Source organism: Alosa sapidissima, chromosome 3, assembly GCF_018492685.1.
Source record: "Alosa sapidissima isolate fAloSap1 chromosome 3, fAloSap1.pri, whole genome shotgun sequence".
NCBI classification, from domain to species: Eukaryota; Metazoa; Chordata; class Actinopteri; order Clupeiformes; family Clupeidae; genus Alosa; species Alosa sapidissima.
The window spans coordinates 9440960-9462816 of NC_055959.1; the positions used below are offsets into that span (position 1 = coordinate 9440960).

The window sequence follows — 21857 nt, forward strand, 5'->3', positions numbered from 1 at the left end:
AAGGCATAGCCAGGCGTAGTAATGGGCTACATTATAGATCTGAGAAACTAAATTCGACAATAAGCTAATATTGTTCTGAAATGTGTGTGATTCGTTGAGTTATTTTGTGTACTTGTTTAAGTAATCATAAAATATGTTTTTGCTATCGCATCACAGGCCTTAATTTAGCCTACCCAGAAGGCTTAGTAGCCTGTATAGACCTATACTGTTAAATGTTTAAATGATAATGTGACACTGTTCTCTATGAGCTCATTAGACTAAGACTGTGACAGGATTAGGTCTAATATTTATTAAGCGGCATAGGCCTACACACAGAGCGAACAGCTGATTAGCCAGGGAATTAATTTGAGACCATTAAGCACAAGAAACAGACCCCTGTCATGTTACAGAAAAGTCAAATAGATTGCATTCACAGTAGCCGGAGCCTACTGTAGGCCAACCTTATAACCTCCACTAGGCTAGGTATAGGTAGCCATAAGATAGTCCAAAACTAGGCTAGTAGGCCAAGTAATCACTTAGCCTACAACAAAGTTGTAAAACGCATGATAGACTATTTACACTGGAGTTAGGCCAGAGAATTAGCTTAAATAGGCAATTCATGTTAAAGTTATAGTCTACCCTAATTAATCTAGCCTAATAGCCTAGACGGACACACACACACAAAGTAGGCTATCTCGCTAATATATCTTGAAACAATGTGTTTATTTATTTGACTGTTTAATATGTTTCCCATGTAGACAGATCCGTAAGATCTGAGGTCACTGAAAACCGACTCCTTCTTTCTTGTGTAACTCAAGCCTGCCACCTCTAGGAAACAAAACAAAGTGCAATATTAAATAGGCTAATAGGGAAATGAGTCGACTCAAAATGTTAATTTTATTTCTTCACTCGAGTTTGAACTTGCCGCTACGAACATTATATTCTTACACAATATGCAATAGATCATGACATCAATTAAATACCAAGTATGCCTACTATGGCCTGATAAACTGCATATTTGGAAGGGCACTCTGAGAATGCAGACAAGCCTATCTTGCGATTTTAAAGTAAAAACAAAATCGATCTGCATCAAAATCTAATCAGAATCCAAATAGGAGTTTGTTCACACATACAAGGAATTTGGTTCTGGACATTGGTGTCACAGTAGGCTATAGCCTAAATAACCTACAATGCAGCCTACATACATATACAGGCAAAATAACAGACTAGATGCAGACACTTACAGAGGAGACCCAATAAGTGATATACACTTTGTAAAGACAATTTTTTTTACTATGTGTATGAAGTGCAAACAACAATAATATTCATTGTGAAGGGAATTGATACATACAGTAATGGGGTCTTCCTTCGTCCATTCTCCACCCTTACACCAAGTTTCATGAAAATGCACGCTAGTTTTTATGTGATCCTGCTGACAAACAAATACAAATAAACAAACAAACCAATAGACAAACAAACCAAACCAAACCCTCCACCCTGACGTAATGACATTGCCGGTTATACATCCATTTCTCAAAAAAAAAAAAAACAGCCCTACTGTTTTAACTTCTCGAGAGGTCTAATCTTTGTCAGTTATGAATATTCTAATATAACGTCTATAATATAATGTTCTCTGTTGCAGTGGCACCAGGGTCTGTGTCCCTGATCTTCACTCAATACCTGGCAAGTGGTAGTGGTAATATTATCTGGTGTCGTCCCTCGGGCAATGGAGTTCTGACCTACACTCACATTAGTAGACAGATTTAGCCCTCACATATACTGCCACGGCTAAGTTAGGATGCTCAAAGGATGTGTGCAGTTGTCACAAATACCTCTTGTGCCTCTGGGGAGACTAAAGTGTGTTCACAGCTTTTTTTTATGATTGATCCCACCCTTAATGATGGGATCATATCTCCACACATTCCTTCAAGAGGCATATAGTTATGTTTTCACTATGTCCTGAGGATTAACAGAGTGGTAATGCAAACAAGAGTGGTATGTTTTCACTATGTCCTGAGGATTAACAGAGTGGTAATGCAAACAAGATATCAAAATAATTTTTACAAGGACAAAGATATGGCGCAAATGGCCTTTATCTTCTTGTATGACATGACAGCCTATAGAGAATGCAGTTGACAGTGTTAAGTGTTGAGCAACACTTTTTCAGTTTCTCAGCTTACAGTATGAATGAAAATAATGTTGCTGCTGTTCATGTATTTACAAATTCTGCCGGTTAAACTGTTGTAGGCTAGTGATTTAGATGAGTCAGTCATATGGTGTGGGCTTCCATGCCATTAATTTGGCTCCACAGACACATACTGTACATTTAGATACAGATGCAGCATGATAACTGGAATGGGCTAAAGATTCTTTGGACAACTGTCTCTGCTAATATACGTAGATATCAGACTGATTTGGGGATGGAACAAAGACCCTAAAACACAAAGAACACACATTTACAACTTAAAGTGACTCAACAGACATTAAAAATATACAAAGACATTAACATGGTGAAAACGCCAAACAGCACTAAAACTAAATCACACTCACTACATGCCACACTATAAAAGTATAGTTACACTTATGGGTTCACCAACAATAACGCTACTTTTCCTGGCTGCAGCTAGAAACTCTATGGAAAAGAAATCTATCTAATTTAGTCTGAAGATGTTGAGTGTGTGTTTGTTTAAAACTCATTAGCCCCTGTCATCAGCTATTACGTACTACTTGGTAATTTCCCCAGAGGAATTCACCAACAGCTGCTTATGTTAACAGTTTTCCTTCAGGAACTAGGCTAGTTAATAGAACTTTAAACTGGAATCATATATTTTGTGGTATAGGAAATCTTTATTTGAAGAACTATTTAAATAAGTATATTTTTAAAAATGTATGTAAAGGCCTAATTGCACTAAACTTCCCTTGCTACACCAAAGCATTAAGTCAATGAAGTAGCAGATCATGTCACTGAAATGAATGTATCAATGATATATCATTGTTTTAAAACCAAAATACATATATTTCAACCTGAACTTCTTTATTATGGTTTATTTTTGTATTATTTACTGAGGATTTACCAATACCTAAATATACAAACACGTTAGTGACACACAGCAACCAGTCTCCTGCTGGCTGCCAAAAAAGGTCATAGAGTGCTTGCAGAATTCCCTATTCTCCAAGCTATGAGAGGATCTTCCTCAGATAGGATAATTCCACCCTTTGGGCTTCTTTAATGGCTCCTGCCATATCTGGAGCCTCCCCGCAAATATATAAACGCCCGTCCAGTGCCCTAGCACCCTCATCATTGCTGCTGGTTTATCTGCTGCCTTATCCCTGGTAAATATCTTGTGGCCTAGTCACTATGTGTTGAGTGTGTACTTGAGGCTTAGCCATAATAACTTTAACCTTCTTTCAGCATTAGAGTTTTACCTCATGTCTTTTGTTTTACAGGTGTACAGCATTCCTGAGGGAACCTCTCTCGGTGCTTTTGGACTAGAGGTTGCGTTTGTCAAGCGTAACCATGCCAGGTGGATACAAAGGAGAGTGTGGGGATGAGGTGGACCCCATGCCATTCCTGGCTCCTACAGAGAAGGAGAAGCTGGATGCCGTTAACAAGCCCTACGACATCAAGAAGTCTTGCTGGGTGAAGGACGACAAAGACGCCTTCGTCGCCGGCGAGATCCAGTCCGATGAGGGAGACAAAGTCACCGTCAAGACTGTGAAAAACGCTGTATGTATACTTTATACACTATAATGTTTTTATAGACAGTTTATAAACTGTATATATTTTCAGTTAATGAAAATTACTTACTATATGGAATAAAATTGCATTTGCATTGTTCATCAAACATTTCTAATTATTTCACTGTGGGAATTCAAAGCCGACAAAATTAACATTAATATTCTACTTACAATATAATTAAGGTTATGGCCTAAACCCATGATGATATTAGAATAACAAAGAACATGTCTTTGTTCTTAATTTTTTTTTTTTCTTCAGACGGTCAGCATAAAGAAGGATGACCTCCAGCAGATGAATCCACCCAAGTTCTATCAGGCAAACGACATGGCCAATCTGACCTTTCTAAACGAGGCCAGCGTGCTGGAGAATTTGCGCTCCCGATATGTGAACATGAGAATCTATGTAAGTCAATTTAATATTCATTTTATATTAAATATTTTGTAAGCCACATCCATAAATATAACTCATATCCTTAAAAAGCCACCAGGTGATGAACAGGATATTTATTCCCATTCTGAATTTCTCTCTTTGCCAGACATACTCGGGCTTGTTCTGTGTGACTGTGAACCCTTACAAGTGGCTCCCAATTTATGGAGCCAAGGTGGCCAACATGTATAAGGGGAAGAAACGCAACGAAGTTCCTCCTCATCTCTTCTCCATCTCTGATAATGCTTACCATGACATGTTGATGGGTAAGAAATGGATCATTGCATCACTGTATGTTTAAGATAAATATTGCAGGTTTTACATTGTGCATATCAAACACAGCTTCTTGCAAAGTTATTCGCCAACATACCTTTATGCCTGTGTCCTTTTCATATTTCATGTAAATTCAGAGCAAGAAAACCAGTCTATGCTGATCACGTAAGTATATGATCAATTACGGTCATGACACAATAGTGCCGAAGTAATGGTCCATAGACCATTTGCATTTTAATTATGTTTCAATCTATTCGTAGTGGAGAATCTGGTGCCGGCAAGACTGAAAACACCAAGAAGGTCATCCAGTACTTTGCAAATGTGGGGGCCACTGGGGCCAAGCCAGGAGCGGACTCTAAGGTAATCTTACATTTTAATTTACATTTTTTCCATTTAGCAGCAAAACCTTTAGCAGGAAACCTATACATACGTTTACAAAATTAAGATTATATATAAATTAAGATAAATTATATTATTCACAAATGTACAGTATGGTATATTTTATTTGCAAAAAATAATTTGATAAAAAAAATAGGATAAACTAATATTACCTAATTGTTTATCAGGGCTCCCTGGAGGATCAAATCATCCAGGCTAATCCAGTTCTTGAAGCTTTTGGGAATGCCAAAACCACCAGGAACAACAATTCCTCTCGATTTGTGAGACATCCTTTCTGTAGTTCAGCATTATAAAAGATCATAAGTGATAAGGTTTCATAACTTAAAACTGTAACTCTTCTTTTAGGGTAAATTCATCCGAATCCACTTTGGACCAACAGCAAAGCTGGCTGGTGCTGACATTGAGAGTTGTGAGTTCAATACTGAATGTATTGATTCTGTTGAGTCTATTCACCGCCATGCCAATACTGAATATGTATTCATCTGCTTTAGATCTGCTGGAGAAGTCTCGTGTGATCTCCCAACAAGCTGCGGAACGTGGCTATCACATCTTCTACCAGCTTCTGTCAGGGAAGAAACCTGAACTGCTAGGTGAGTGATTATGGGCAATATCCCTTCACAGGGCTTGGGTAGTGTTCTGATATGTCACAATTTCATGAAACCTATATTATGATTCTCATAATAAAATGTCATATATAGTTTTACTATTTACCATTTTATTTACCACAGTTTTATAGTTTTACTTAAATTAACATATCACTACATTACACAAGTCTTTATTTCATAGCATGTTAATTACACATTTTAAATGAGAAAAACTCATGTTTTTGCTTTTTTGTTTTAAGAGGCACTTCTGTTGGTGAAAGACCCAAAACAGTATGTGTGGGTCTGTCAAGGGGTCACTGTGGTAGACAACATGGATGACGGTGAAGAGCTTATGCTCACTGATGTAAGTCTCTCTCCAGCTTGCCTTAGTCAAGCTCTCTGAATGCATGGTGCTTGCACATTTAAGTATAAGTATAAGTATATATACTTTTTTTGATCCCGTGAGGGAAATTTGGTCTCTGCATTTAACCCAATCGGTGAATTAGTGAAACACAAACAGCACACAGTGTACACACAGTGAGGTGAAGCACACACTAATCCCGGCGCAGTGAGCTGCCTGCTACAACGGCGGCGCTCGGGGAGCAGTGAGGGGTTAGGTGCCTTGCTCAAGGGCACTTCAGCCGCGGCCCACTGGTCGGGACTCAAACCGGCAACCCTCCGGTTACAAGTCCAGAGTGCTAACCAGTGGGCCACGGCTGCCCACAAACATGCCATTTTACATGAATGTTCAGTCAAAGAGATAAGTTTTCTTTTTCTCATTCTAATTCAAAAGGTTGCCTTTGATGTTCTCGGCTTTACTCTTGAGGAGAAAATGGGCATCTATAAGCTGACAGGTGCCATAATGCATTTCGGCAACATGAAATTCAAGCAGAAGCCGAGGGAGGAGCAGGCTGACGTTGATTCCACTGAGGGTGTGTGTTTACATCAGACAGCTGAAGCAGAAAATGACACTGTCGGTTTTTATCATCTGTGTCTTGTGTGACTGACTGTGTTCTATTCTCATCCAACACACAGTGGCTGACAAAGTTGCCCACCTCATGGGGATCCAATCTGGGGACCTCCAGAAGGGAATCACCAGGCCACGAGTCAAAGTTGGAAATGAGTTTGTGACCAAAGGTCAAAACCAGGACCAATGTGTCTACTCCATCGGGGCATTGGCTAAAGCCATCTACGACAGAATGTTCAAGTGGATGGTGCTCAGAATCAACAGGACCCTGGACACCAAAATGCAGCGCCAGTTTTTCATTGGTGTGTTGGACATTGCAGGATTTGAGATCTTTGAGGTAATTTCTATTGATCTTATGATTTATTCATTTACATGTAGTTTTATTTTCATGCTGACTCCTTTATGTCTCGGTTATGAACATGGTTATGTGTATTGGAATGCATAAATACATTTCTATTGTGTTTTTTTTACAGTACAACAGCTTTGAGCAGCTATGCATCAACTTCACCAACGAGAAACTGCAACAGTTTTTCAACCACCACATGTTCGTCCTGGAACAGGAAGAGTATAAGAAAGAGGGCATAGACTGGGTCTTCATTGATTTTGGCCTGGATCTGCAAGCTTGCATCGAGCTTTTAGAGAAGGTAAAGCCTACACCATCGCAGTGTTTCTGAAGGTCATTTTCTAGGTCACTGTAAAAGGAAAAGAAGTTTTGATGTTGTGTCATGGCTTTCTCATTACAGCCAATGGGAATCTTCTCCATTCTGGAGGAGCAATGTGTATTCCCTAAAGCCACTGATGCCACGTTTAAGGCTGCCCTGTATGACAATCATCTGGGCAAATCAAGCAACTTCCTCAAGCCAAAAGGGGGGAAGAAGGGTCCTGAGGCTCATTTTGAGCTGGTGCATTACGCTGGCACTGTGAGTTTCTGTTTTTTTTTTATCATATAACTGTAATTCTGCATTTATTTTGTCATAATTTTGCAAACAAAACACCAATTTTTTTAGATAATCTCAAACATTTTTTAATTTGCTAAACTTTAAAAGCTTTTGATCTAACACTACTTGACTGAGACGGAGTCAGCTAATGAAGCAAGGACTCCATGGAGGAGACCCTATATTACAGAAGTGACATTACCCAATAACCCTTGAAGCTCATTTGAAAGTCAAGGCTGTTTGCTGCTTTTCAGGTGGGCTACAACATTGCAGGTTGGCTGGAGAAGAACAAGGACCCTCTGAATGAGACAGTGGTGGGCCTGTTCCAGAAGTCCTCCATGCCCCTGCTGGCCATTCTCTTCAAAGAAGAGGAGGTAGCAGCGGGAGTTAAAAAGCAACAGAAGAAGGGTTCCTCCTTCATGACTGTGTCCAATTTCTACAGAGTGAGCTTCTATGTGTTTTAAACAGTGGTATCTGTTTCCTGCATAGACACTGGGTCAGATCAAGCTACTGTATCCTCATTTGAACATTAGTTAAACACAACTTAACTATTATCCACAGCATGTTATGGTAGGCTAAATGAATGCACAGATGTTTAAGAGCTCATCTGCACCATGGTGAAGCCTTCCCAATGTTGCCATTGCCAGTGCAACAGTGTACGAGTGTACACAGTGTACAAAACTGTCATATTTCATCAGATAATTTCATGACTCCCAAACAGGAACAACTGAACAAGTTGATGACCACACTGAGAAGCACTGCTCCCCATTTTGTCCGCTGCATCGTTCCCAATGAGTTCAAACAATCTGGTAAGAGCATTAGTCTAATATATCCTCATGTGTGAAAAGTATTTATTCATTATTTGTAGTTGAGCCAGTTGGGTCATTTGTACGTATTTCATCTACCCAGGTGTGTGTGATAGCTTCCTGATCTTGCACCAGCTGGCCTGCAATGGTGTCCTTGAGGGAATTCGTATTTGCAGAAAAGGCTTCCCGAACAGGCTCCAGTATCCTGAGTTCAAACAGAGGTTTATAGTGCTCTTAAACTCTATACACTCTGTGGATGGCACATTGCAATATCAAAGAGGCTATATTAAAGTGCTGCATTAGTCAGCAACAAAATAATCTCTTTATCTGACCTTTTTCAGATACTACATCCTGAACCCCAACGTAATCCCAAAGGGATTTGTTGACAACAAAAAAGCCTCAGAACTAATTCTATCCTCAATTGGTTTAGATAACATGGAGTACAGAATTGGACACACCAAGGTACACCCAGCAACTATACAGGCCACTGTTGAGAAATGTGAAAGGTTACAGTGCTGCTACACTTATATGAGGCCATCGTACATTATTGTGCATCGTCTAACGTGTTGCAGGTGTTCTTCCGTGCTGGAGTCCTTGCTAAACTTGAGGACATGCGTGATGAACGCCTGGCAAAGATCATCACCATGCTGCAGGGTCGTCTCAGAGGAACCCTCATGAGAATTGAATTCAAGAAGATGCTTGACAGAAGGTGTGTGAATAAAGAAAGCATGCAATGTTTCTAACTGAAATACACTCAACATTTAGCTGCCGAGTAGTCCTACTGTAGATGTGTCATTAAACTTTTCCCCCCTCTTTGGCTTGATTTCAGAATTGCGCTCATTGCAATTCAGCGGAATGTGAGAAAGTTCCTCCAGCTGCGATACTGGGGTTGGTGGAAACTCTATACAAAGGTACACCTAATTTGTTTGGCAATTATAAAACCAGAGCACCAGTCTGCAAGACAAACTGAGATGTCACTTCTTCATGACCTCCTCCTCTTCTCCTCCAGGTGAAGCCTTTGCTCCAGGTGGCTCGTCAGGAGGACGTTATGAAGGCCAAAGAGGAAGAGTTGCGAAGTGCTCTTGAGAAGACAGCAGAGATGTTGGAAAAGATCAAAGATCTTGAAGGGAAACTGGCCACTCTCTCCCAAGAGAAGAATGACCTGGCTATGGCACTGGCTGCTGTAAGCCAGCACTGATACATGACACACACACACAACTTACCAAAACTTTAACTTTTAACAGTATCAGAAACAGTATCATTTAATTTGCTCAGATGAGTTACTTTCTAGAAGGGTGATGTTTCAACTTTAAGTCAACTCATGATGAAAAATGATGTCCATTTTGATTTTTGAACATATAGGAGCAAGATAATACCAGTGATGCAGAGGAACGCTGTGGTCAGCTGATGAAGCAGAAGGTTTCCATGGAGGAGCAGATCCAGGATATGAAAGAAAGGCTGGAGGAGGAGGAGAGTACTGCCACCCAACTGAGTGCTCAGAAGCGCAAGGTGGAGACAGAGCTCGTTGACCTTAAACGAGATCTGGAGAGCCTGGAATCAACTTTGGCCAAGTCAGAGAAGGAGAGACAGGTGAGAGATGACAACCGTGAGTAAAAAAAAAAACAAACATAACTGTGTTTACTGGTGTTTACCACTAGGGTGAAAAGACTAAGTCTACATTGATGCTGAAGGACAGATATCAAAAACATTATGAAATCAAGCAAATTTTATTTGATTTATGAGTCTAAAATGTAGAAATTTTATCTTCAGAATTTCTTCCTCAGAATTATAGTGGCGATTCACTTATTCAGAAGTTGTTATTCACTGTTTTAGGCTCTGGACAATAAAGTGCGAGGACTAAGTGGGGATCTTAGTCAGAGGGAGGACGCCATTGCCAAGCTAAACAAGGAGAGGAAAGCCCTCGAGGAACTTCAGCAGGTAAAAGAGTAAAATAAAACACTTTTATATCTTCAAACAGATGCTGGCAAGAAAAACATGGATCAAATCATTAAGTGTGTTACAAAGTTATTAATGTTTTTTAAAACATCTGCCAGACCTTTTTGTGCTATTAATTTGCAAACTGAGAAGAGTTGTTATCCTTGATGAAATCCTATGATATAATTCTGACAGAAAACTCTGGATGACCTTCAAACTGAGGAGGATAGAGTCAACAGCCTGACTAAAACCAATAGCAAGCTCACCACCGAAGTGCATGAGGTAGGAAATCCTAGAAATTGCATTTTGCATGGGTGTTTACTAGTATAGACATAGATGGATGGCAATGGAATCTCTGAAGCTAAAATGTTCTACCTGTTTAGCTGGAAGACAACTGGGAACAGGAGAAGAAAATCCGTGCAGAGGTAGAGAAAGCCCGACGCAAAGCAGAGGGTGATCTCAAAATGACCATTGAGAACCTCAATGAAATGGAGCGAGCTAAGATTGATCTTGAGGAGGTTATCAAAAAGTATGTGGACCATTTCCTGCATGTCCTTCTAGAGCTACTGTATATCAAAGCAGTAATTAATTACCAATGACATAAATCAGACAACATGATAGGGCTCAGTAACTCAGTGTCTTCTTAACCATTTAGGAGGGACTTTGAGATAAACAATATGAATGCTAAACTGGAGGATGAGCAGTCTCTAAGCACCACTTTACATCGGAAGCTCAAAGAGCACCAGGTAATAGAAAAAGAATCTGTAATATGAATATGAAAAGCTGCATTTAGTGTATTTATCCCAACTGACACATCATATTATTGACAGGCTCGTATTGAGGAGCTTGAAGAGGAGCTTGAGGCTGAGCGGGCCATAAGAGCCAAGGTAGATAAGTAGTCATTTCATTTCTTTTCTTTTCCTCAGCTTTATTTAAGTTTGTTATTCAGATACTAATTAGACTTTTTCTTGGTCTTCAGGTAGAGAAACAGCGAATCGAGCTGTCTCGAGATCTGGAGGATCTTGGGGACAGACTGGAGGAAGCTGGAGGAGCAACGGTTGCTCAGGTACCTCACCAACACACTGACTTCAGCTATATCAAGCAATCTGACTTTGCCAAAAATATATGCTTGATGTTCTTATTGCCTCTTAGATTGAGCAAAACAGGAAGCGTGAGGCTGAGCTCCTGAAACTCAGAAGGGAACTGGAGGAGGCTTCACTGCAGGCTGAAGCCACTGCTTCAGCTCTCCGCAAGAAACACTCCGATTCGATGGCTGAGCTGGGAGAGCACGTAGAGAATCTACAGAGGGTCCGCATCAAGCTGGAGAAGGACAAGCAGGTCATGAAGGCAGAGATTGATGATCTCAACGCCACAATTGAGTCTGTCCAGAAAGCTAAGGTAAGGGTACTACCCTGATAAAACAGAATTTTTCTGAAGGGTACAGTAAGTACAGCTGAAAGTCTTCAAGCTAAGCTTTGAACTGATTTTTTTCCATATGCATTGCAGATGAACTCTGATGGCCATGTCCGTAAATTGGAAGACAATCTCGCTGAAGCTAATGCAAGGCTAGCAAACATGGAGAAAAACCAGGCAGAGCTGAATGCCTTCAAGATCCGTTTGTCAGGTAAAACCTGACACTGACATTTTCAAAATACAAAACATTCCTTGTTCTGATTTCTTAACTCAGTATCATCTGCTTCATTCTGCAGCGGAGAACAGTGATCTGAGTCGTGATCTAGATGAGTCACAAAGTAAGCTCAGCCAGATCACACGTCTGAGGTCAACACTGATCAATCAGGTTGATGAGCTCAAGAGGCAACTGGATGAAGAGTCAAAGGTAAAAACAATAAAGCCTTTTCTCTGGGTCAGACCAGTTACAAGAAATTAATCTTGGCTTACCTACTGCTTTCTATGTCACTCTGATCGCATGTCACTCTATGTCACCCCCAGGCTCGAAGTGCAGCTGTTGTGGGATTGGCCAATGCTCGCCATGACTTGGACCTGCTCAAAGAGCAGCTAGAGGAAGAGCAGGAGGGCAAATCCGAGATGCAGCGTCTCATTTCTAAGCTCAATGCTGATGTCACCACTTGGAGGACTAAGTATGAAACTGATGCCATTCACAAAACGGAGGAGCTAGAGGAAACAAAGTGAGTTCAATAGCGTCAAATATGTGCATAAGGAAACACACAAATATTACATACTTTTATTTATTGGACTCTTTAAAGGTGGTCAGCATTGCAGTAAGCACGCCGTTTCAACATTTGATTGATTGAAAGTAGTGGTAGTGGCAGAAACTTCCTGTCTTACAAGTTGTTCGATAGCCAGTATTTCCACAAGTAACTGCTACCTACGATTTATGGCCGATCGTTCCTTCACACAGACGCAAGCTGGCCATCCGTCTGCAGGAGGCTGAGGAGTCTGCGGAAGGAGCCCAGGCCCGGGCTGCCAGTCTGGAGAAGGTCAAGCAGAGGCTGCAGGGAGAGGTGGAGGATCTCACCATCGACCTCGAGAAGGTACAGCTTACATTTTAAACAGTCAGGGTCAGAAAATAAAATCTTCCCAAATCCACATTCAGAGCCATCTTGAGGTGATCGGTGATATGAGGTAGAGTGAATTATTACATTAGATGGAAAATAAATAAGATTTATTACATGGGACATAAATAATGCATGCTGTTCATCTCTCGGCTTTGGAAGACCAAACTCTGATAGCCATCTTCTATCAATGCTTCATTAATTGCACTGCTCCCTTGAAACCACTACTAAGATCTTATTGTCTCTCCTGGTCCCATGCAGTCCAATGCAGCTGCAGCTGCACTTGACAAGAAGCAGCGCACCTTTGACAAGATGATTGCCGAGTGGAGCCAGAAGTGTGAGGAGCTTCAGCTGGAGCTGGACACGTCACAGAAGGAGTGCCGCTCCTACATGACTGAGGTGTACAAGCTCAAGACTGCCTACGAGGAGTCCCTCGATCATCTGGAGACTGTGAAGAAGGACAACAAGACCCTCACAGGTGACCCTCACAGGACATTTTCACATGCTATAGGAACATGACAACATACAAATGGTGATTAAGTGGAGGTTTGTTATTTTGTCTGTTCTGTAACAAATTCTAAATTGATGCACAGAGGAGATCAAAGATCTCGTGGACCAGCTTGGTGAAGGTGGGAAGAGTGTCCATGAGCTGCAGAAGGCCAGAAAGAAACTTGAGGTTGAGAAGGACGAACTGCAGATGGCTCTGGAGGAGGCTGAAACCGCTCTGGAAGTAAGTGGCGGCTGCCAGACAGGCTTGAAAAGACCTCATGTTACATTTTTACTAGTTGGAAAAATACACATTTCCAGACCGATTTTCATAAATCAAAAGTTATTGCTCTTGGCATGTCATTCAATGAGGTAGACGGCTCGTGCGAACTTGCTGTTTTTTGCCCCAAGGTTGAAGAGGGGAAGTTGGTCCGTGTCCAGCTGGAACTGGCTCAGGTCAAAGCAGATATTGATCGCCGAATCCATGAGAAGGAGGAAGAGTTTGAAATTACAAGGTTAAAATGATAATACACTTATACATATTTGGTCAACCCCAGATACACACACAGACACAGACACAGACACACACACACACACTGTTCTTCAAATCTGCACAAACTTGTACAAACAGTTTCCATATAATGCTCAACAGGTTTTCAGAAAAAGTCTGCTGGATATTTTTACACTTAATTTGCATTGAATTTGTTTCTCAGGAAGAACCACCAGCGTACGGTGGAATCCCTTCAAGCCAGCCTTGAGGCAGAGGCCAAAGGTCGTGCCGAGGCTCTGAGGATGAAAAAGAAAATGGAGACCGATCTCAATGAGATGGAGATCCAACTGGACCATGCCAATAAGAACAACAGCGAGCTGGTCAAAACCCTCAAGAAACTGCAGCAGCAGATCAAAGTGGGCCTAAAAAAACTCAACACAAATCCAACTAATCTTACACTTTTGTAGACTAACGTATGTCTCAAAACAATTAGCACACAAACGATGTGAGGCAAACAATGAACCCTCTGGTGACAAATCTATCACCTTGCTCTTGCTGGTACCATTCTGACTGAGCTTTACACACATAATGACAGATATGTGATTTTAGACACTGAATAAATCCCTGTCTGATGCGCCTTGTGGTCCCTCTCTGCCCCTGACAGGAGATGCAGATGCAGATGGATGAGGATGCCCGTCACCATGAGGAGCTGCGGGAGCAGTACACGCTGCAGGAGCGCCGCCTCAGCCTGCTCCAGACCGAGATGGAGGAGATCCGCAGCGGACTGGAGGCCTCCGAGCGTTCCCGCAAAAACATGGAGCAGGAGTTGATCGAGGTCACTGAGCGTCACAATGAGCTCCATGTCCAGGTGAAAAAAGAGAGGGCAGCTGGAGTTTGTTCAATACCCAGCTGATAACTAAAGATAGACTTGTTGTCTGTTAAAGAAGTTGAACAACTGCACAATCAACAAAGCATATTTTTTTCCAATCAGAACCAAAGTCTGATCGTCATAAAGCGCAAAATGGAATCTGACATGACTCGAATCATGAATGAAAATGAGGAACTGATCAGCGAATTCCGTGCAGCTGATGAGAGAGCCAAGAAAGCAATCACTGATGTGAGTACTTGCCCATTTTAATCCCACTATTACTTCTGACAGTATTATTATACTTAACAATATTATTGTTAAAATTAAACAATATAATCATTACATAATTAAACCTGTAATACCTAATGTCTTATAGGCCTCACGTATGGCAGAGGAACTCCGCCAAGAGCATGACCATGCCACACATTTGGAAAAAATCAAGAAGAACAATGAGATCACCATCAAAGAACTGCTACTTAAGGTTGAGGAGGCAGAGCAGATTGCCTTGAAGGCTGGAAAAAGGACTATCCAAAAACTGGAGATCAGGGTCTGCATTATATTCACTTCTTTTTGCTTCTGTTATTTTATTTTCTCACATTCTGTTTCCTTCACTCACATACAAGCCTTCTTTCACTCCCACACAAACACAAAAACACAAATTTACATATACAAAAAATGGCCAGCAACACAAACCTCTGACAATGAGGTACTCTTGTGTGTTCCTAGATCCGAGAGGTGGAGACAGAGCTGGATGGCGAGCAGAAACGGCATGTTGAGACAGTGAAGGTCCTGCGTAAGAATGAGCGTCGTCTGAAGGAGCTGGTCTTCCAGACTGAGGAGGACCACAAGACCAATGAGCGCATGCAGGAGCTTGTGGAGAAACTCCAGAACAAGCTCAAGTGTTACAAGAGGCAGATAGAGGAGGCTGTGAGTGTACAACCTCATTTATATAATAGCAGCAAATGTAATTTCAACAAATGAAAACACTGATAATGGGTTTACCAGTTACCTTAGATAAAAAGAAAAATCCAACTGAATCAAATCAGTGAAAATAGGATTAACATTATGTTGTACTTACCTGTGCTTTATTAGGAGGAGCAAGCCAATTCCAGTCTGTCCAAATACAGGAAGACTGTGCATGAGCTTGATGATGCAGAGGAGAGGGCTGGCAATGCAGAGATGGCCCTGAACAAGCTGCGCACCAGGAATCGTGCTTCAGTAGGAAAGGGCTTCACCTCTGTGGAGATCGTTCAGGTCACCAAATCCTCCTCTAAAGGCTCTTCTGAAGAGTAGACCCTCTAGCCAAACAGCTGGTGAGTACTTTCCACTCAGTTCAGCTCTCTGTCATATAAGTTCATAATTAGAGGCTGGATTGGCACAGACAGCAATCAAGAAATGTAATTGTGATATACATTTTCATTCATTGTCATTCTTCTCTTCTAGGGTGACATACCCTCCGAGCCACTCATTTCCTATTTGGAGTTGACTGAAACAAGCTCAAGAATGTTTGGCCCTTAATGGAACCAAATGTCTTAAACTTCACTAAATAGTCTTAAAATGTGAGTGGGGATATGGTATTGTCATTTTTGTGCAAAGCATGTTATGCAAGCTTCTTTTACTTTGTATGTTGTTTTTGTGATTTGTGAGTGCTTCTGTTTTTGTTTGAACAAGCTCTGTTAAAGTCATTTCAAATTTGGGGAATGATGGAAGGAAAGCTGCACTCTCGTGTCAAGGATGGAGAGTACACCACTGTATGTCACCCAGATGTTATAAGCCTACACTTAGATCCAATAGTCTTAATAAAGCTTGAGCAATTCAATTGTGTGTTCATTCATTCATATTCTTCAAAATAAGCAGTAGTAGCCTGATGTAGGCCCTAGCTCAATTCTTGTGGGGGGTTGAATTCGGGCTGGCTTCCAGGCTAGGCTTAGCCTATTTCCACTGAAATTAAAAAAAGGTGTCTACTGTCTGTTACTTTCAGCATTGACATATGCTGTAGGCTATTTGCCAGAAACTGGAGTAGACAATGGTGGAATAGTGTAAGAATTTAGACAGGTTATATTTCTATTCTAAACAAATCTGCAATATGTTAATTAGCCTAAGCCTTCTGTCATGAAGACAATACAAACCAAGGTTCCTGGCAAATAAAAAATAGGCCTACAAGATTTTATAAACAATCTACATGCTATTAAAGGAGAATTCCGGTGTGATATTGACGTAAAGTGTGTTGAAACATGATACCGAGTGTGAACGTATGTCTCATAGCCCATCTCGGCTTGTCCCCTGCACTCCAAAATCTGGTGCTAGTTAGCCGATGCTACCAACAGCTTTCTCAATGGTGGTGCTTCGGCATCGGGCTAGCCATGCAAATAAATCACTGTTTTACACCATTTACGAGGCTCAATGTATCTCCACACTTCATTGGTAGACTTCCGAGGGCCCTGACATTTAAAACGAGACATTGAGAACTTTGAAAAAGCACTGGTAGTTTACTTACAAGACGATTTATACAGACAGTCTCTTGACGAAGTTTAGCGTTTGCAGCCATCTTGAATTTAGTCACGATAAGTCGAGCGAAGAGTAAGAATGAACAGGTATGATAAGGGATCAGATTCCAAAAATAATTCTGTGGAAATGCATGGATTCCAGTTGCTGCTACTGGAAGAAACTGGAATCCATGCATTTCCACAGAATTATTTCAGAAAGGCTAGGCAATCAAGGACATGGGTAGATGGAGGAGAAATCAAAAATAATAAATAAAAAGTTCTATGGAGATGTGCAAAAGTTGGATAAAGTCAGATATGTGTGTGTGTGTGTGTGTGTGTTTTGACGTGTGATGAAATAAGAAAATAAATAAAAGGTCTATAGCATAGGGTGAGGGATTGTAGGTCTTGTAGGTGTGTGTGTGTGGGGGGGGGGGTCATGAGTGCTGAAGAGTGAATGTGTGCAAAGTCAGTATAGTGTGAGTTCAGAGTTCGGATGGCCTGGGGATAAAAACTTCTCCTGAGTCTCTCAGTTCTGGCTTTGTGACTACATAGGCGTCTTCTTGATTTCAGCGGTAGGAATAATCCATTGTTAGGATGAGAAGAGTCCTTCAGAATCTTTTGGGCTCTTAGGAGTACTCTTCTGGAATAGATATCTTGTAGAGCAGGGAGTTGAGTTCTTATAGTATGTTCAGCTGAGCGCACTACTCTCTGCAGAGTACTACAATCTCTAACTGTGGAGTTCCCATACCAGGTGATGATGCTACCAGTTCGAACACTCTCAACCACTGAAGTGTAGAAGGCCTTCATGATGGATGTAGAAACTTGGAATTTCCTTAGCTGACGAAGGAAGTAGAGTCGTTGTCTGGACTTCTTCAGAACATATTGAGTGTTAACAGTCAATAAGCGCTTTCAGACATACGTGTAAGACCGGAGGTTCTGCCGATGTTAAACGGTGGGGCCGTATATCTGAACGACATAACCGGTCATGTGGAAGTCCGAATTCACCCGGTGTTTATACTACTCCCCCCCTAGTATTTCCTCCGGACATTATGTAAATGTGCTGTGTCTGAACGAGGAGTAGAACATGCGGTTAAAATTCACACCTAGTGAGAGGGCGTGTTGGTGACGTTTCTTTTGTGCGTCCATGTGGTTAGATCTGACTTAAATGCCAGTGTTATGATGGAGTGGCATAGTGCTGTCCAGAAAATCTCCGACCTGGAAAGATGCAGACATCACAGAGCTACTGTCCATGAGGGCATACAACATTTTGATAGAACACCTGAAGGGAACGTTAGAGACACGTTAGCCTACAACTGCATGACAAGGACAAACAAATTCAGAAGACTGAATCATCATAAGCAGAAGGCGCTGAAAAGGCAGTAGCCTACAGCGACGTCGTTGACGACAATAACAGGAGTATTTAATAAATTGTTAGCCAACACGGTTTTCTGTTCATTGATAGCCTTCATGACCTGCTGAGCTCGCTGATATTTGCTGAGCATATATGCCTAGAGAAAATGAAAACGAAGAAAACCCAACTTTGTTCCAAGCTCCTTACGTAAATGCGACACATGGGGAGAGGATGCTTTTGGAAAAAATAAAAAACGAACAACTTCACTGTTATTAATGTTAGTATTTTGTTTGTTGCTTAAAAACGTTGTATGATCTTGAAGTCTTGAGTTAGCCTACTGAATTGGCTGGTAGCCTACCATAAAGTTTGTGCATGCTCTCTCTCTCCAACGCAAACCAGATTTAGGGTTCTATAGCTAATTCTGGTACATAACGTTGAAAACAGATAAATGTGTTTACTTGAAGCACACATACAAATACTGAAGGCTAGGTCAATTTCAAGTGCACACTTACGTGACTAGCCTACTTCAAGTATTAGCCTATGCACAATTGATTTCTCTTCTTTAGCCTAGATAATGCATAGGCTACATTTTGTAAACAAAAAGCAACTGTGACAGGCAGCGGCCGCATATATTCTGAGTCATATCTCGCATCTTGTGAACTCTACAAGCCCCCACCCCTCACTCGACAACCACACGGAGATTCTGTAATGTGCATGTATGTCGTTCACACATACGTCCGTATAAGGTCAGTATTAGGTCCGCAGGTTAGCATCATATCTGAATCATCCGAAGGGTAGGACCTCCGTTTGACAAACCTCCGCATATACTCCGGAGGTTATATCTGAAAGCGCTTCATGTTAGGTCTTCAGTAATGTGGACACCAAGGTATTTAAAACTTGTGACTCTCTCTACAGGTTGCCCGCAGATCATTAGTGGAGTGTAACTGTAGTTCTGCTGCTGCCTTCTGTAATCCACTACCATTTCCTTGGTTTTATTGATATTCAGTGTCAAGCTGTTAGATTGACACCACTGTGCCACCTCATCAACCTGATCCAAGTAGAGCTGTTCATTGTTGTTACTAATCAGGCCCAAGATCACTGTGTCATCTGCAAACTTGATGATGGAGGTATGACTACTGTTGGCTTTGCAGTCATGTGTGTAGATGTTGTACAGCAGTGGACTCAAAACACAGCCTTGGGGAGCACCAGTGCTGATGATTAATGAGTCAGATGTCAGACCCCCCACTCTAACCACTTGTGAACGGTTGGTGAGGAAGTCAAATATCCAGTGACACAGGGTGGTGTTTAGTCCTAAGGCCTTCATCTTTGTGACCAAGGTGAGAGGTACTATCGTGTTGAATGCTGAACTAAAGTCAATGAACAGCATCCTCACATAATTCTCATTCCCCTCCTCCAGGTGAGTTAAGGTGGTGTGCATGAGGTTTGAGATGGCATCCTCTGTAGACCTGTTGGCTCTGTAAGCAAATTGGAGGGGGTCGAAGGAGGCAGGGAGGGATGAGCAGATAATGTTTTTCACAAGCTTCTCAAAACACTTCATCACTGTAGACGTCAGGGCTACTGGGCGGTAGTCATTCAGACATGATGGACTTTTGTTTTTCGGTACTGGAACAATAACAGACTGCTTGAGGCAAGTAGGAACTGTCTCTTGAGCCAATGATGTGTTAAAGATATAAGTGAACACAGGAGCTAACTGAGCAGCGCAGGATTTCAAAACCCTGTTAGAAATTCCATCCGGTCCAGCAGCTTTTCTACAATTAACCCTCCTAAAGGCATTGCTCACATCGACCTCAGAGACACAGAAAGGTGCATCCTCATTTGCTTCACATGCTGCAGCTAGTGCAAGATAGTCTGTGTTTTTCATGTCAAAGCGAGCATAAAAAGCATTAAGTTCATCAGGGAGGGCTTTACTCACATCCATCATAGGAGGGGACTTTCTTTCAAAGCCAGTGATGGTTCGGAGTCCTTTCCACACTCGTGCTGGATCACCCTCCAAGAAATCAGCTTCAACTCTGTCCCTATAGCGCCGCTTAGCATCTTTAATAGCTCTACGTAAACTATAAGATGCTGCTTTGTAATCAGTCATATCCCCTGAAATAAGCCCAGCATTATAAGTCATGGTGCGTGTCTTTAATGCCGTTCTCACTTCTCTATCCACCCATGGCTTCTGGTTAGGGAAGCTTCGGATCTTTACAGTTGGGATGATGGAATCAGTTAGCATATTGATGTAACTCAATGATACTTCCGTAAACTCATTGATGTCAGCAGAGTTCGTCTTGAACATCTCCCAGTCAACGTTGCTAAGGGCGTCCTGTAGCCTGGCTTCCGATTAGTTAGCTAGCTCGGTTCACATGACTAATTAAATTATTCATATCATGTCCTAAAGAATGATTCATTGGTATCATACATGATTATAGACAATAATACTGTGAACACAATTATGTTTATCTGTTCTTATTGCTTATTAAGAGAGAAAGTTTATTTAGTGACGTAAGGTGACACTCCCACTTATGCAGACCGGAACTGTCCCGTTTTGCTCCCATAGTAACGAATTACGTTGCTCTATCTTGCTAGTAATCAAGGATCTTTGGTATCATGTTTCAACACACTTTAGGTCAATATCACACCGGAATTATCCTTTGACCCTTAAAGGAGTACCGTCACACCGGTGTGACGGGAATGTTGGGAAATTAACATTCTAAAGAATATCTGGGTTCATTGAATTCAACATAGAATTTTAGAACCTTCAATTGTTGCGGAACTTAGAATGTTCAAAAACCTACAACTTTAAGGGTTAATTAGTGGTTTGCACGGACGTCACGTTCTGGCCGGTAACCATGGTAACCCAGCACGTGCGGCCATATTGGCGATACTCAGTGAATGAAGTACAATGGAGTATTATGCACTTTGGATATCTTAAGTGATTGTAGCCGTGTCTAAACAACAGAAAAGCTCATCAAAATGCGTCTAAGATGCAAAGGCATATAGGACAGGACTTGTACCACAAGAAAATGCGCGATATTTCGTGAAATTACGGTTTATTGGCAGCGCAGATCCATATGAGTTGGGTGAGGGAGACGAAGTACCAAGTTCAACCACAAGCGCCCCCCTTCCTCTGATAACTTCTGACATTATTCTCCTTTCTCCCTGGTTTTTTAATAACTTTTTGAAGTCGATACCTACACCAGATGTTTTTTCTCAGTCGGACCTATTGGTACAACCTAAAACACGGCAATAATTAACCATTTTCCTTGACGATGTTTGGGATTTACTTCAGTGCCTAATGCTTTCTAATGAGGCGAGTATCTCCAATATGGCGACGTCCAGATCTGATGACACGCTGTGCAAAACCCTAATAGATTGGGAATCAGTGCAACATACCCACCTGATAAATTGGGACAAGGCATGGGCACAGGCCATCGCTAGGCCTAGTGTTTTCGTCTTTTCCGGGCAGAATAGGCTGAATGAGGCTACTGACAGCCAAACCTGTTGAACAGGCCTGACGGAGAATGAGTATGACAATGGGTGAGGTCTGATATTTTAAGGATCGCTGATAGTAGTTATTTCGCCTAGCTGAGAGG

At 41.5% G+C, this 21857-nt stretch overlaps 1 protein-coding gene and 1 long non-coding RNA gene across 3 annotated transcripts; one reads left to right on the forward strand and one right to left on the reverse strand.

Moving 5' to 3' along the window:
* Positions 1-713: 713 nt before the first annotated feature.
* Positions 714-21836, reverse strand: LOC121704681. Of its 2 annotated transcripts, none has more exons than XR_006030610.1 (6): positions 21662-21836; positions 15500-15762; positions 15115-15253; positions 3406-3557; positions 1331-1408; positions 714-807 (listed from the first exon to the last, which is right to left on the reverse strand). It is a non-coding gene; the product is annotated as an uncharacterized LOC121704681 (long non-coding RNA). The 2 variants fall into 2 exon arrangements; XR_006030611.1 differs by having other exon boundaries at positions 1331-1411.
* On the forward strand, positions 3289-16234 carry LOC121704676 (myosin-16-like). The gene is made up of 43 exons (XM_042085106.1): positions 3289-3312; positions 3427-3706; positions 3977-4120; positions 4254-4410; positions 4555-4582; positions 4678-4777; positions 4984-5076; positions 5162-5225; positions 5308-5406; positions 5661-5764; positions 6194-6332; positions 6436-6704; positions 6841-7011; positions 7111-7287; positions 7557-7745; positions 8024-8111; positions 8212-8329; positions 8450-8570; positions 8681-8817; positions 8938-9019; positions 9118-9291; positions 9471-9698; positions 9942-10046; positions 10239-10325; positions 10427-10572; positions 10699-10789; positions 10874-10930; positions 11023-11109; positions 11196-11441; positions 11550-11667; positions 11753-11880; positions 11994-12190; positions 12424-12556; positions 12839-13055; positions 13171-13307; positions 13475-13578; positions 13777-13969; positions 14218-14421; positions 14545-14670; positions 14798-14968; positions 15148-15348; positions 15514-15734; positions 15865-16234. The coding sequence occupies exons 2-42, from the start codon at positions 3497-3499 to the stop codon at positions 15712-15714; spliced, it is 5841 nt and encodes a 1946-aa protein (XP_041941040.1). The 5' UTR covers positions 3289-3312; positions 3427-3496; the 3' UTR covers positions 15715-15734; positions 15865-16234.
* Positions 21837-21857: the final 21 nt, after the last annotated feature.